We start from the raw sequence: 15,242 nt of genomic DNA, 5'->3' as shown, positions 1-15,242 counted from the left end.
GCAAAGAGGATGGACCAAAATCCTCCAAACAGGACCTGAAAGAGTCTCAGAGCTGCTTCACGAACCATTTGCAAGCTAGTTGCCAAACTTGGTATTATTAATTGTTGAGCACACAAGGTGTGTTGCTCAGATAAGATGTAGGCAGTATCAAGTTCTATATCAGGGGTCTTAAACTCCAGTCCTCGAAGGCTGGAGGCCTGAAACTTTTCCATGTGTCCCTGTTGCAACATATCTAAATACAATTAAGTCATTAGGAAGACTCTATCAAACTTGAGTGCATGCTGAGGTGGCCATTCAGCTATTTGATTCATGTTACAGCAGCTCATGAGTGAATGAACATAGTGCAATAAAGTACTTTTAGAAGTAGATTTTTCCAAACACTTACATTTACTTGAGTGGGGTTAGGGGTTGCCACTTCAGCATGCACTCAAGTTCTATACTCTTGCCAATGACCTAATTTTCCCAGGGGTTGCACCATAGCTTTATAGCACATACAGCAGGGAGTTGTGCACCCCTGGCGTAGGTGCTATTAAGAGCTGGACTTGCCCAGATCACCACAGAGCAGTGTCAAAACCAGCCAGTAACATAAGCTACACCCTTGCATGTGCTGCAGTCAGTTCCCCTTTTTTCCATTCGATTTTTCAAACTTCTCTCTTTAATGACTTTTCAGTCAAACTCATCAACAAGTCTGCATACCAACCTGTAATTGTTAACTAAATTAGGCAAAGATACCCTAGTAGAGAACTGGAGGTTTCATTTGAAAATTCTTCTCTAAATTCCTGCTTTTTGGATCTCAGCCCAGGTTTTCCTGAGTAAGCTACTCAAATCCCCAAGTTTTCATAAAATGTTCTGAGAATCTCAGTCTCCCTATTCGACATGGTCTCCAGTTGTTTTCCCCCAACACGCTTTCTAAATCAGGCGCTGGGAAATACAGAGGAAAAAAAAAAAAGCATTCAGTCAGTCACATACTTTCAAGCTCCATTTAATGTCCTAGCAAAAGGAGAATGTGACTGCCCTAAAGAGTGAGTAAAATAGAAAGTGCATTTTTTTGTTCACTGGAGTTCAACATAAAAAAGATCAAAGCAGTTTCTTTTATGTCAATGGAGCAGAATATTCTTAATTTTGTAGAAATAGCAAAAGAAATCAGTAAAATCAGTTGGGAGCATTTGGTGGTATGGTGTAGATCAAAGGCACATCACAGCTTTGTATCTCACTGGGGATTGTTGCACACGCACAGAAAACACACATACACATGCAAAAGCCTTCAAAGTACATTGCCCCTGTGGCTCTGACGCAGTCTTGCTGTGATCTACAGTCATGTCGATGGAAAGCGGTCATGGAGGAGTTCTGAGAGGCAACAAATGTTTATCCAGAGCATGGTGCTTTTAATTTGGAGCCTGTAAAAGGGATAACATAGCATTTAAGAATGTCCATCTGAACCTTATTCAAGTGGATATGATCCTAGAGAACGCAGACGAGCATGAGCAGAGGGGCTTTTTTAAAAATCTCGGATTGTGTTACCTGTGTGTGTGTTTTTTTTGTGTTTTTTAAGGATCCTTAAAGACCAGTATATCCTTGGTTACAACTGTTCTTACTCTAACAGTCCAAAAAAAAAAAGGAAACGAACATTCAGTAAACATTCTTCTCTTAAGGTAGTTCCCTTATATAATCTGTAATCTTCCTCTGCCGTGTATACATAAACAAGTTTAATAACATACCAATCAGTGGTTATTTCACAATTGGAAAAAGCACAAAATGTTTACACTCCTTTACAGGTAAATAAAAGTTTCTGTCAACTCTTTAATAAAGGCGTAGCATAGATCAGAGTTCCTCTTGTCGCCTTCGCGTCCCCTCGTTCTCTGCTATTCTAGTTAGACCTTTACATACAAATATGGACAAAGTGATGGCTCGTGCTCTGAAGCCATCAAGTCTATGAAAGAGGAGGAAGATGATAAGGAAGAGGAGGGTAAGAGCTGGAGATGCTGGAAGGGTAAGGAAGGGGGCAGGTGGGAAGGGCTCATAGCTGGCCCTCACTGCAGTGGCTGTCCTGACTGCCACCGGGCTTTTCTGTGTCCTGACTGGGTAGCTCTTTGAGGATGAGGGCGCTGCTCTTCTCTGTAAACTCATCACCGTCGGGCTCCAGTCCGTCAGGGCAGGGCAGCTTCAGGAGCTCCTCTCTGAGCTGAGCTGTGTGTCTCTGCACAAGAGATGAATTAGTGTTAGAATCCTGGTTACTTCTTTGGCCTTAATTTGTTTTCCCACGTCTCACGTGAAGAGTTCAAAGGTGGCTATTGTAACATTTTTCAAACCATTTGCGACAAAATTTAACAGCGAAACAAACCCGAACAACAAATCGTGACATTCCTATTTACGTTGAAAGAGGACAATGATGAAAAAATGATACCCGAGTCTTGGTACTGAAAATATTGAGAAGGAGACTTTTCCAATAAACTGCCACTAAAGTTGTACACCAGGGAGGGACCAATGTTCTAATGGGTTTTTGCCATGCTAGTATCTGTGGGGACACAGAAAACTGCAGTACCACTCCTTACGGCATCAGCTGCTCTGAGTTGGTGCTAGTTGGCTAACATGGTAAATATCTGCAAATCAGTATTTTCAAGTGGGCTGAGACTGTGCCTCTCATTGTTAAACATCTGTCTTAGTTTCTGGAAAGGTTAAGTACCACCAGATACTATCAACAGACTCCTTCTCCAACCATCTGGGTGGGCAAACAAACATTTAACCTGCTGAACAGTTTTTAAAAACTATGTTCACATCAGTTTTTTGCTGCCATTTTGCTTTCACTTGGAAACAAATAACTCGCATCTTTCAACAGACAAATATTTTTGTGTTTAGGGAAAGCTGGGTATTCTTGTCATCGTGAAAATGACAAACTCATTACCACCACCGACGGGCCTGAAGTCAGGCCATTATGCTCCAGCTGGCTCACCGGAGCAGCAGACGGCTCAGAATGGGGTTTCGGGAAGCAGATTTCAAGATATTACTATAATTCTGTGGTGGTTATAGCAAAAATACCACAGAGGAAGAACAGCAAATGCAAAAAAAACAAAAAACAAAAACGAGCAACAGCTTTGCTTGTGTCAATGATGAAGTGGATTGCTCACGCCAAGTAAAAGATAAGCATAATGACCCGTTTATGCTCACTGCTGTCACCACATTACAATTGCTGGTCTGCAGCATGATCTGCTGTCATTTCGACTTACCATGGACCTTTTATAACTACCTCTTGTAACTTGTGGCACAGAGTGAATGGGCTGGGGAGGCAAAAGTGTGATTTGGCTGGTCCTTTCTGTTATTTTAGTGATATACCAAATCGGAGCTCAGAGATTCACAAAATACAGAGTGGGAGATGCTTTGTCTGAGCTATGACACCCAGACCAAGTGTGCAGCAAGTCTGGCTGGAGTGAATCTGATCACCGTGAACTAAGCTCCATGTACATTTTATAGTTTACATGTCTGCGAGTCAGCTAGGGTCCACTTGGGTCTGACTTACATAAATTTTGTCTTTAGAAATTGAGCAATGGTCTCTGAACCTGCCAGTGTTCCTGTGACCGCAGAGAATTTAGATTATATTGCACCAACTCCACACGGGTACTTAAAGCAGACTTCAACTGCCTATATTAGTAACAAGTACCCCTGCTTTGTGTCACCACCTGTCCGTGACCTCAACAGAGTATAATCCCTGTTTAACAGTCATTATGGCAGAAAACAAGTTGCGAAGGAAAAATAGTAATTGTTACAGCAGTACAGGAAACAGTATTCAACAAAGGAGGAAGCCACAGCAATGGAGAAGGACAAATGAAGACAAAGAAATGTGAAAAAAGGAAACAAAAATGAGTGGAAATGCACAAAAAGCATGATCAATGACTGTAGTAAGGACTTGATTACTTTCGAATATCTTTTAAAATCTATTTCACTACAAAGAAGCTCCGACTTGTGTCCTCTCTGCAGCGGGGGCTAAGCTATAGAATCAACAAGTACATAAATGATAAGCAGCTCAAAACATATTTGTAACACTGCCCCTAAACAAAGCTTTAACATATAGATGTATCTGTAAATCTAAACAATACATAATGCCAATTCAATATCAGTCAGTTTTCAGATAACGGTTTATTAGTGTTGCTGTAACCTCTCTTTTCTTGCTATACTACAAAATAAAGGCAGAAAATGAACCTGTCATTTTCAGCCATGGAAGCTTCTTATTAAATAGAGCTCATTGTTATTTAGAGAAAGGACTTGTTATGTGCAGCCTCAGTTTGCGGGTGGGGGTTACAGTGTTACTTTGTGTGTGTTAGAAGCTCCTGTTTGTCTCAAAAGGAAGTCAGGTGGGGACAGGAATTAGGCCGGCCGAGTCCCTGTCCCCTGCAGGTAGCTCACTGCTTATTAGTGCGACATGCAGGAGAGTGCTTACATGCACTGCTGCTGGCTAGCTAACTCTGTAAAGCTTCATATCTGAAACACAAGGCCTGGCATCATCCAACAGAGTGTGAAGTCAGTGTACAACAGCAAAAAAGTGGTCAAAAAAATCTGTAACCAGGATGTTTGTCAGTCTCTTATTATATCAGGATTCTCCTTCTGAATGTAATGTCACAAAATCATACTGTTCCTTGATCGACCCTAGATTTCAGGGGAGCGCAAAAGGAAGTGTATATATGTGGTGGATATATCGTCATCATGATGTACGGAGAAACTCAAGCATACAATTGAAGTGAAAGTGAAGATCTTTATCATTTTAAACATTTTGAGGTTTGAGTGTTTATTAGCAGCAATTTCCTCACTGACATCATTACTGTTCTGCTGGATTATCATGTTCTGATAGGTCACTTGCCAAAGTTTGCAGTGTTAAAAGGTGAACTAAACCAAAGTGGATGAGACTAAATTCAGTAACTGACAGCAAAATTAAACAAATATTGTATTAAACGTCAACACACTTCAGGATTCACATAAAAAGAGCTGGCCATCCACAAATTAAAGAGCTGCTGCTCTTCCACTAGTCTGCATATCCAAGCGCCCTTGGGACACTTAAAGGCATGGAATAAAGTCTTGCATGGATGGATTATAGTAGAAACGATAGATGTTTTGAGTACCCAAAGTAGAAAAGAACTATGTAAGTACTGGCAATATCTTTACCTTTAAAGCAGCAGCATGATGGGACATGGTGCGGCCGACCCTCTTGTCGCTGCTGTACTGCTGGATGTCAGCGATCCACTCCTCACACTGAGACATGATCTCTGTTCTCTTCAGGTAGAAGTGTTTATGGATCACCTGCAAACACACAACAACACCATTTATTCAAAAGAGAATAAACTTTGTTATGAAACTGTCACTGGCTCTGCCGTGTATGTTTACAGAAACATTAAAAACATTTAGCACATTAAGAAATAAAAAACAAACAAACAAACAGGACTCCAACCTACTGATAGCTACCCAGGTTCTAACACATAACTGAAACAACGCATTCCTCCACAAACGAGGCACACTCTAGTCTCAAGAGTCAGGCTGATATTATTTGTGCAACACTGCTTGATGTCAGCCATCTACACCCAAGTCTCTTGCTTCCCTGCCCCTACAGTCAACTTCCTAGCAACAGTCGCCATGGCTGTGCTATCAGTATGCAGGGAGTGCGGTGCTAGATGTGTCTGTAGCTGCTATTTGTTGCTATTGGAGGGAGGGGATGAGTTATCATGGTGGCTGCTGATTTGCTGTTTATTAGAGACAAAAAGCAGAACAGGCAGCAGAGGGGGTTTAGGGAATGCTTTAATCCATCTTTCCTTCCTACAACTCCCTCCTCTCCATCTCAATTCCATCTTTTCCGCTCAAATGGTATAACTTTAGTATTTCTTCTCTTATCTGTTTTAGGCAAACCAAATACCAAATATCAAGAATATTGTTGGAAAATGTATATATTCCATATAGATACAATTTCTAATAGTTTTCTAATCAAGTACTTTCTAATAGTACTTCACCCTATTTTTGATGCAGATAATGTACTTTGCCATAATTTAGTGATTCTTTTTAAAATTGTAAATTTAACATATGCTGTAATATTATACATCTACACAAGCATACTTCACAGGCATTCTCTTTGTCCTCAACAGACACACATCAATGTTTTAACATCCAACCCCATGTTAACTACACCTGACAACCTGCTGCTCCATAATTCAAGCATGTACTCTATAAATAGTAAGTCACAACACTGGACTCTCAAACATTCTTGTGCCAAAAATCAAATATTACCTATGCCATTAGAACTTTTACATTTACACAGCTCAACAAAATTGGTGGTAGGAGAGTGACGACAGTATTACCTCCAAAACCACAATATGCAGATTTTTACTGGTTTACTGGTTATGTGGTGAATGAGATGCTATCAATATGAACTCCATGCAAATAAACACCGCACAAGCTTTAAATATTCAAGACATTTGTAGATGGGAGATTATAGTTTTCTCACAAGGTCACAAAAAAACATTTCCCATTGAATATGTTCAAATGATTCTCACCCAGTGTTCTCTGTCTTTATTGGCTAACTGACTAAAATGTCCAGAGTATGAGCTACTGTGATTCAGCCCCATGATAAGAAACATAATGTTCTTGGTAGAAGAAACCCTAAATTAATAGATTGTGCTGTCTCTGATACTGGCAGCACAAACAACATTTTTTGGTAAGTATACTATTAGTACAAATACACCAACTGCTGGCAAGGTCTACAGCACGCAGGCAACTTTCTCAACTAACCAAATCAATTGTTTCCATAAAATCAAATGTAGAGAGAATTTTTCAGAGACTCTGGCTCAAGCAGTATTTGATTGACATGCTGAGCTCATATGGTAATCACAGCTTTAGAAGACATTTTCTGTGATGAGGAGGCAGCAGTGTTCAAAACAAGGCCAAGATGATTGATACATGCAAGAAGCTGATGACAGGGCTGGAGAATAGTGGAGCTGTTTCTAGCTTAGTCAGAACAGCAAACGTGGATATGTAGCAATATGTAGGCTTCTGATGAATCTGTAGGGCAAACACCACAACACTTCACATGCATGTGAAATATATCGCTACTATTTAGACAAAAATAATGCAACAAGAAAGGTTTCCAGTAATTATATCTGTGCTCAACCATGAAGGCAGTTGATTGTGAGGATTCCTCTCATCCCACTCATCAAAGTGTCACCTTCCTATGTCAGGAATCTAGGTGCTGAAGGTTATCCTGTATGAGAAATGACATGTTGTACTTAGGCAAGTTAGAGACGCGACAGAATCTGTCTCAAGACAGATCAGCTGAGCTGCAGCTGAGACCACTGTGTCAGAATACACTACTGCATCTTCAGCACCAAAGAGGAGTTTTACAAGGTCGCTAGTCAATGACTGACACGAGTCTCGCTCTTCAATTCACATATGGTTGTCCTCTTTTCACATAAATGGACTCGACTCCCTGCTCAAATGAGCATTCCTCCCTGTTCAGAATGTGCACATCATCACTGAAACAATGACCACTGGCCTGTAAGGTGTAAACAGATTATGGTACGCTTGCGTGGTGAGGTAGCTCATGGTAAATGGCCTGCATTTGTATAGCGCTTTTCTAGTCCATAGGACCCCAAAGCGCTTCACACTACATTCAGTCATTCACCCATTCACACACACATTCACACACTGGCGATAGCAAGCTACTTTGTAGCCACAGCTGCCCTGGGGCGCACTGACAGAGGCGAGGCTGAGTTGTGCCACCTGCTTAGCCAGAGGTTGTTTGGTTCCTGCATGTTTAATTCACTATATTACTTTGTGCTGGAGCACCAGATCCTTGGGTTGGACTAAAGTTTGGTGATGTGTGCTTTAGGGTTTAAAAGCCACAGAGATGTGTTTTGAAGAGAAAAAAAAAGACATCCCAATATTCCTGACACATAAGGGATTGCTAATAGTCTTGGTTTAGGCAGTGGTTGTCGTTCTCCTGTCCTGGATTGCCTGGATTATTTTTAGGTATCGTCATAGCTGTGACAAAGGTGGAATAACAACGTTTACTCAGGGCTTTTTTGATAAGATATTCTTCTGTTAGCCTGGGGATAGTGTTAACTCTGTGTTGTAGCATTCTGATAAATCCCAGTTTGTGCTTCAATGCATGAGAGTCAAACCTCCAGTCAACCAGCTGGAACACTCTGTGTCAATGTCTGCCTCAGCTGAGGACATGAAGGTGCTAAAAGGCCAGTGGTGAGAAAAGCACATGGGAGTACCTCACCAAGCTTCATTAAATTTCCTTGCGCCTAACGTGTGTTATTGCTCAGCTGGGTGTCAAGTCCTACTTATGTCTCCTCAATATCTTTTGCTCCAATACTCCATTTCACCTACTAAATGTCACAGATCCATTTTTTACATTTAATTTGAGCATTTACTTCTGTATAAAGGCCAGAGGGGTTTCTACTGTTTCGCCTTTAAATGTCACTAGAATACAAGCAACATTGATTGTGGATACATGCCAATTATGTCCTGCAACATAATTTCCTGATTTCCTGGGACTCTGCGAAGAACATGGAGAGGAAAGGCAGTTGGTCATAGTGATATACCTGTGCAGGAATGAAGAGGTCTAGGAACAAAAGGCAGAAGCTTTTTTAAACCATACTGTTTAACAATTTTGGAGACTGAGAAGATACCTGTGGAATGGAGAAGAAGTATGATGATGCTGACTTTCAAGAATGAGGGTGATGTGCAGAGTTGTAGTAACTAGAATGCTAAAATTGATGAGCCATACCAAGAAGGTATGGGAAAGAGTTGGTGAAGCTAGGTTGAGAAGATAAGTAACAACTGGTGAGCAAAAGTATGGCTTCATGCAGAGAACATGTTAAACATGGTAATTGAGAGTTTTGATGGAGAAGTACAGAGAAGGTGGAAGTAAACCGAATGTCAGAAGGAGTTGGACTGGGTCTGTGGAAAGAATGCCAAGAGAGGAACTTGGGGATTACATCAGAGATAGGTCTCCTCTTGTTTGCAGTGATGATATATGAGGTCTGCCTGAGCAGAGTCTCTGTGGACAATTATGTTTGCAGATGACATTGTGATCTGTAGTGGACATAGGGAGCAAGTGCATGAGACCCTAGAGAGGAATGAAAGTCAGCAGAAACACAACAGAATACACTGTGAATAAGTGTCAGGGGTGATTTGTGACAGGAGGACAGACTGTAGTGAGACCTACATGGTCTATGGCTTAGAAACCGTGGCACTAACAAAAAGACAGGAGGCCAAGCTGGAGGTGGCAGAAGTGAAGAGCCTAAGATTTCCATCTGGAGTGACCAGGATGTACAAGATTAAAGATGAGCATATCAGAGGCATATCAGGTTGAGTGTGTTGGAGACAAAGCCAAGGGTGAGATTATAGTGATGGTTTGGACATGTATAGACGAGAGACAGTGGATATACTGGACAAAGGATGTAGAAGACAGAGCTGCGAGCAGGAAGAAAAGAGGAATGTATGGATTATTGTATTGTAGGAGGACATTCAGAGGGTTGATGTGACAGAGGATGTTGTCAGGGATAAAAATAAATAAACAAACAAACATAACAACAACAAAAAAACATCATTGATTTTATACAGTACAGTTTTCTAAAAGTCAAATCTTTGGGCATGTTTGCTGGATGACTGTGTACATAAGCATTTCCATAGTCATAAGTGTTACTTTATGTGAGTACAAGGTATTTTCTGTCTTTCTGGCCATTTGATTAAAAAAACAAAAAGATGAGTACTGGGTACTGGTACAGCTCACCCAGTTGAGAAGACGACTCATTTACTAAAATGCCGGTGAAGGGTCCCACGTTGGTCTTTTTGGCATGTCTTCTACTCGCTTTCCTGTGCACTCTCAAACCGAAACATGTTTTTCTTGTAGCAGATGTATTCTATGGTAATGTTACTCAAATTGGGCTTGAACAACTTTTTCTAAATTAAAATTTCAATATGACAAAAAGAGTTTTGTAAACCTGCACTGAGTCTATTAACAATGTGAAACTTCAAACCAGGGTGATGCTGATTCCACCAGATATGCCACAGGTAATTAACATTAATTTAGCAAGTTAGTCAAACCAATCAGTGGTGGTTGTTATGCCTACTGCATACTGATTAGTGGTGTAATATTCATCTAGAGGGTCTGCCAGATTAAGCCATTACAATCCAAATAGCCTTAAGTGGTAGGATGGTAATAAAACCCTCCAACACTAAGCTTGTACTTAAAACCTACACTCTGAAGATGGAACACATCTTTTATGGAAGAAACATATGGAATAAACTACTTGGTTAGAAAGCTTTAGCTCGTGCATGTTGTTAAGAAATGCCTGAAAATCTTTTTTTTATTGTTATAAATTCTAATGATAAAAGAAGAAGAAAGAACAACGTCAAAAGAATATTAGGCAATTGAAGCATATTGGAAACACCTGAATGAAAATGACAAGGAACATATGATGGATACAATCTCAATAGATCCAACTGATGGCAGTATAAATTATTTGAGATGTTGAATTTGAAGATTGTATTTCTGCCAGAGAAATGGCTAGTGTGTCCCAAAGCTTGCCACTTCTATACAATTTTTTGGCACCTGGCAAGTGTGACTTCACACACAGTGACACTCTTGACAGAGCAGAGGGCACAAGGGATGGATGGAATTGGTTTACTGTGTGGTATGTAATTTTTGTATGATGCATTAACAGGCAGAATGTGTGATTTCTCAACTCATAGTGCTCAGGTTAATGGACCCGCCAAACGATGAATAAACACCAAGCCTCTGGTCTGTCCAATGATGTCCAATTATCCTGAACATTTACCAAAGGAGAAAAATGCATCTTTAAAGCTGAAAGCTCATTGCTAGCTCTAATCATTCTTACTAGAAGGGCATTCAGAGGATGTCCTTTTAACATCAACAACAAAATGTAATGTGTTCTCTCTTCATCATGCTCTGCCTCTCTAAACCATTTAGTGAAATTGGTCCAGGTATTTTTTTAAAAACAAATTCAACTGGAGACAATTTGGCTTTTACTCGAATGAAGAAATTCTGAATATGTTTAATGCATTTTTTGTATGAACTTCCAACTTGAATATACAGGTCAGGGACATTTCTAACAGTTTTCATTCTTTATAAAGCAGAAAAAAGCACAAACATTATTTCTGAATTTCTTATATTTCTTCTCCTGAGACGGGAAAATAAAACAGGATTCCAATCCTAACATTCTGAACAGATTGTTCATTATCAGTATCGTTATGTCCATCCCATTCATGACTAACATTTACTCCACATTTCCTCAAGCAAGAAATTTTTATGTTAGTAAAGTATAAGGTAAAATGTGTGGTCGCCTGCCATATATTTATTTAGATTTGTTCCATTTAGTCTGTTTTTCTCATGTAGTGTCATCATGATGATGGGATTTTTTCCCTTTTCTCCCTCTGTTCATTTCTCCCTTTCTCATTTTCATCTCTAAAGCACTCCTCTTCCTTCATTTTGCTTTCCTGACATTTCTGAATGAGCCTGCTTTGGATGAGCAGGTTGAAAGATTGTTATCCTCCCCTGCACTATCTGTCTCACCACAGGCCATTTAAAACATTGCAAGAAAATCAAAAAACTGTGAGGGAGAGAGGGGGGAGGAGAGGCAGGCCCACCTCCAGATGCTGCAATCCACCAAGAAATTCTTGTGAAAGGAATTTATTTACTTATTTGTTTTTAAATGGCTCTTGGGGAAGAGAGGTTTTGTTTTCGGTTTTCAAATGTGATGCTGAGAGGCATGTAACCAATCTACTACGAGGATGAATCATCCAAAATGTTGTATTGACTACAGAAGTATAAAGGAAAAATAAGATTTAGTATAAAAATACATAATAATAAATAGAAGCACGAGATCAAAAAGTAAATTAAGCTGTCTGGGTTAAAGTAGTTGCTCAGTACATTGATGTGAATACCAGGGTTAATACTCAAACTGAGTCCAAGTCTACAAACGTTAAGGGGCCTGGATCTGGGGAGAAATCTTTGGATCTGGTGTCAGCCAGCAGTTTTCACGTTATTCAATATTAGCGGCTAGAACTGGGTTCAGGGTAGAGTTAGGTTTTGAGAATTAGTTGTGATTTTTAGCTTGGTGTTAAAAACAAGAAAATATGACAACTGATCATCCAAACAACATCAAAGTCGACACTCACCTGGGTCCAGTTTTTGTGTTGTTTTCTACCAGAAGGATTTTTTTTTTTTTTTTTTTAAAAAAAGCAAATTGAAGAACAAGGTTTAAGTGTAAAAAACAATGGTCCCTACCTCTTTAAAGCATGGAGAAGGGTTGCGCATTTGCTCCAGCATGGCCCACTTGACAGTGGCCTGTCGGATGTTGCCGTCGTATTCCCGAGAGCTCTGGGTGCCACTGGGAGTTCCTCTAGATCGTTCATACCCTGGCTCATTGAAGTAAGGCTCAGCCACCAGGATAAGGGACTGCACTGACACTAGCACCTGGTTTGCAAATTAAAGGAAATATGGGAAAAATGGAAAATGTGATTCAGGATTTCAATTGCAGGCATTATTATCATCATTATTATCATCATCATCATCATCATCATCATCACAATAATAATATTAATAATAATAATAATAACAACAATAACAGTAATAATAGCTTAGTGCAGCTTCCAGATAAGCTAGGAAGAAAAACCCCCCCAAAAAAACCAAACACATTTTAAGACTTACAACCAAGTTAGGTATAATCCTGATACACTGACAAAATGAGCCTGAAATCCCCTCAGTGTCCTCAACATATGAATTGATCTTGGCAATGGTGTACACTTAAGAGTCTGACAAAAGCAAGGGATGTTTTGACCCCATAAAAATACAGCCTTCAATATATCTTTATTAACAGCTCCATTAATGCCTCGGCCTGTCTCAAGGAGACTAAGGACGTCTTCCTGCATTGCTCTGTCTGTTCCAAGCCACTACATAACCAACAATGACGATGTTGTGATTGGAGGCCTGCCTGCTGGCCTGAGCCACTGTGGAGCTGGATGAACTTGAAAATGCTCCATCAAGTTGATACCAATGACCTTCAATTGATACAGTCTGCTCCTCTTAAACTGGGCTGCCTAATTTCAGAGCCAAAATCCACTCCAGATGATGACCACATTATTCTAGCCAACTCCGGTCTCCTTTTCAACATATTTTCCAATATTGATCACACATTATAATCAAAAGACATCATCCATTCATCGATTCATTCTCTTCCACTTATCTTTGTCTCAGTCAAATAATGATCTGAGGGATGTGTTAACATGTCATGTTTAGGGACATATTTATTTATCTATAGACAATGTAGCAGACTGAATTTAACACAAGAAATTACAAGAGTAAGATAATTATTTAGCTTGAAATAAACAAAATCTAGGCTTCAGCAAAGTCCAGACAACTGTACTGACACATACACTGTAATAACATGGGAATGGTTGGTGATATTAAAGTCCTGTTTGTGGCACATTAGTATATGTGAGGGGGCAAACTCCTCAAGATGGGTGGTGACCATGGTGGCCATTTAGAAGTCGGCCATCTTGGATCTTGGAGCGGATCGAAATTGTGTTGATATCTGGTGAACGCAGTAACCGGGTCATTGCAGCAGATTTCAATGCAAGACACCCTACAAGACCATCCATCTCCCACGATCCCTCCAAGACTGTTGGAACAACAAAAGTGATGGTTTGGTGTGGGTCCATTCTTCATCAATGGAAACCTCAAGGCCACTGGATATTTGAAATCGCTACATGATGATGTGTTTCCCTCTTTATGCACTGAAGCTGGCACGTTCCCTGAGTTTTTCCAGCAAGATGGTGCACCACCACATTATGGGTGCCAGGTCCGAGCATTCCTAAATGAACAGTTTCCTGGAAAGTGGATTGGTTGTCGTGGGCCAGTTGAATGGCCCCCAAGGTCTCCCGATCTGACCCCCTTAGACTTTTATCTTTGGGGTCATCTGAAGGCAATTGTCTATGGTGTGAAGATACGAGATGTGCAGCACCTGAAACTACAGATACTGGATGCCTGTGCTGGCATTTCTCCTGCGGTGTTGCTATCAGTGTGTGAAGAGTGGGAGAAGAGGGTTGCATTGACAATCCAACACAATGGGCAGCACATTGAACACATTTCATGAGTGGTCAGAAACTTGTAAATAACTCATGAAAGAATAAAGTTACATTGAAACCAAGCACACCATTGTTTTTCTTGTGACATTACCAATAAGTTTGATGTGTCACATGGCCCTCTTCCTATTGAAAAAAAAGAAGGTTGTATCCAAGATGGCCGACTTCTAAATGGCCACCATGGTCACCACCCATCTTGAGGAGTTTGCCCCTCACATATACTAATGTGCCACAAACAGGACTTTAATATCACCAACCATTCCCATGTTATTACGGTGTATCCATATAAATGGCCCACCCTGTACAATGAGATTCAAGTCCAAATACGTTTTTCCTAAATAGAAACTAATGGCTCCAATTGAGAAATATTAATTTTATAAATTTTGGGACATCGATGGCAAACAATATACAGTTAAAGAAAAGTGAAAAATGTTTAATGATACATCACTAGGAGGGCTAATAATAACTATGCTAGGTTTGAGACTTAAAATAAGTCTTTATGTGGATTACTCATCATTGTATTTTCTTGAATAACAGCTTTAAAACACACTTTGTTTCAATACAGATCCTTTAGGATATAACATTTCTGGGCCAAATCTTGCAAAGGTACCTGGCCTGGGCTACTTGATCATAAATCAACAAAATAGTGTGTGTGTGTGTATTTTCACAGTTTATATGGAGCCCATATATAGTCGTATGTATACATGACCCCCTGTAAAACCCCTGAGCACATACTTTTTTGTTTTTGTTTCTTGCGGTAATCACACTGTTCTTAGTTGCTAAAGTTCAGCTTGTGGAACACTGCTGCGCCTGTCAATGCCAGTTCTCTCAGAGAGACCAGTAAAAGGGCATTGGATGACACCACTGGCAGGAAAATTTTCAATAATCAGTTTGGTACCATACCATTTTAATTTTCAGATTTATTACTGCTCTATGAACTTGATGCTGAAAGAGGAGTACTGGAAACAATACTGTCACTGGTATATGCACACACATGAAAGAAACACCAGTAAATTCTTCTAGCAAGCAAACACATCAAGAAATAAAGACATGCAGACATCAACCTTTATTGCTAATCCTATTTCAAAATGAATGAT

General features: G+C 40.0%; 1 protein-coding gene across 3 annotated transcripts in view; it reads right to left on the bottom strand.

Annotated features, from left to right (window-relative positions):
* Positions 1 to 966: 966 nt before the first annotated feature.
* Positions 967 to 15,242, bottom strand: part of birc6 (baculoviral IAP repeat containing 6) — a gene marked incomplete at its 5' end in the record, with an annotated part of 127,481 nt that continues 113,205 nt past the window's right edge. For all 3 annotated transcript variants that reach the window (XM_014330344.1, XM_014330347.1, XM_014330345.1), the window contains 3 exon segments: positions 967 to 2,197; positions 5,152 to 5,286; positions 12,290 to 12,478. In XM_014330344.1, the coding sequence (XP_014185830.1) occupies positions 2,018 to 2,197; positions 5,152 to 5,286; positions 12,290 to 12,478 (504 nt within the window).

Source organism: Haplochromis burtoni, unplaced genomic scaffold, assembly GCF_018398535.1.
Source record: "Haplochromis burtoni strain Fernald_Lab_line unplaced genomic scaffold, NCSU_Asbu1 Contig_778, whole genome shotgun sequence".
NCBI lineage: Eukaryota > Metazoa > Chordata > Actinopteri > Cichliformes > Cichlidae > Haplochromis > Haplochromis burtoni.
This window is presented reverse-complemented; position numbering and strand designations above follow the sequence as displayed.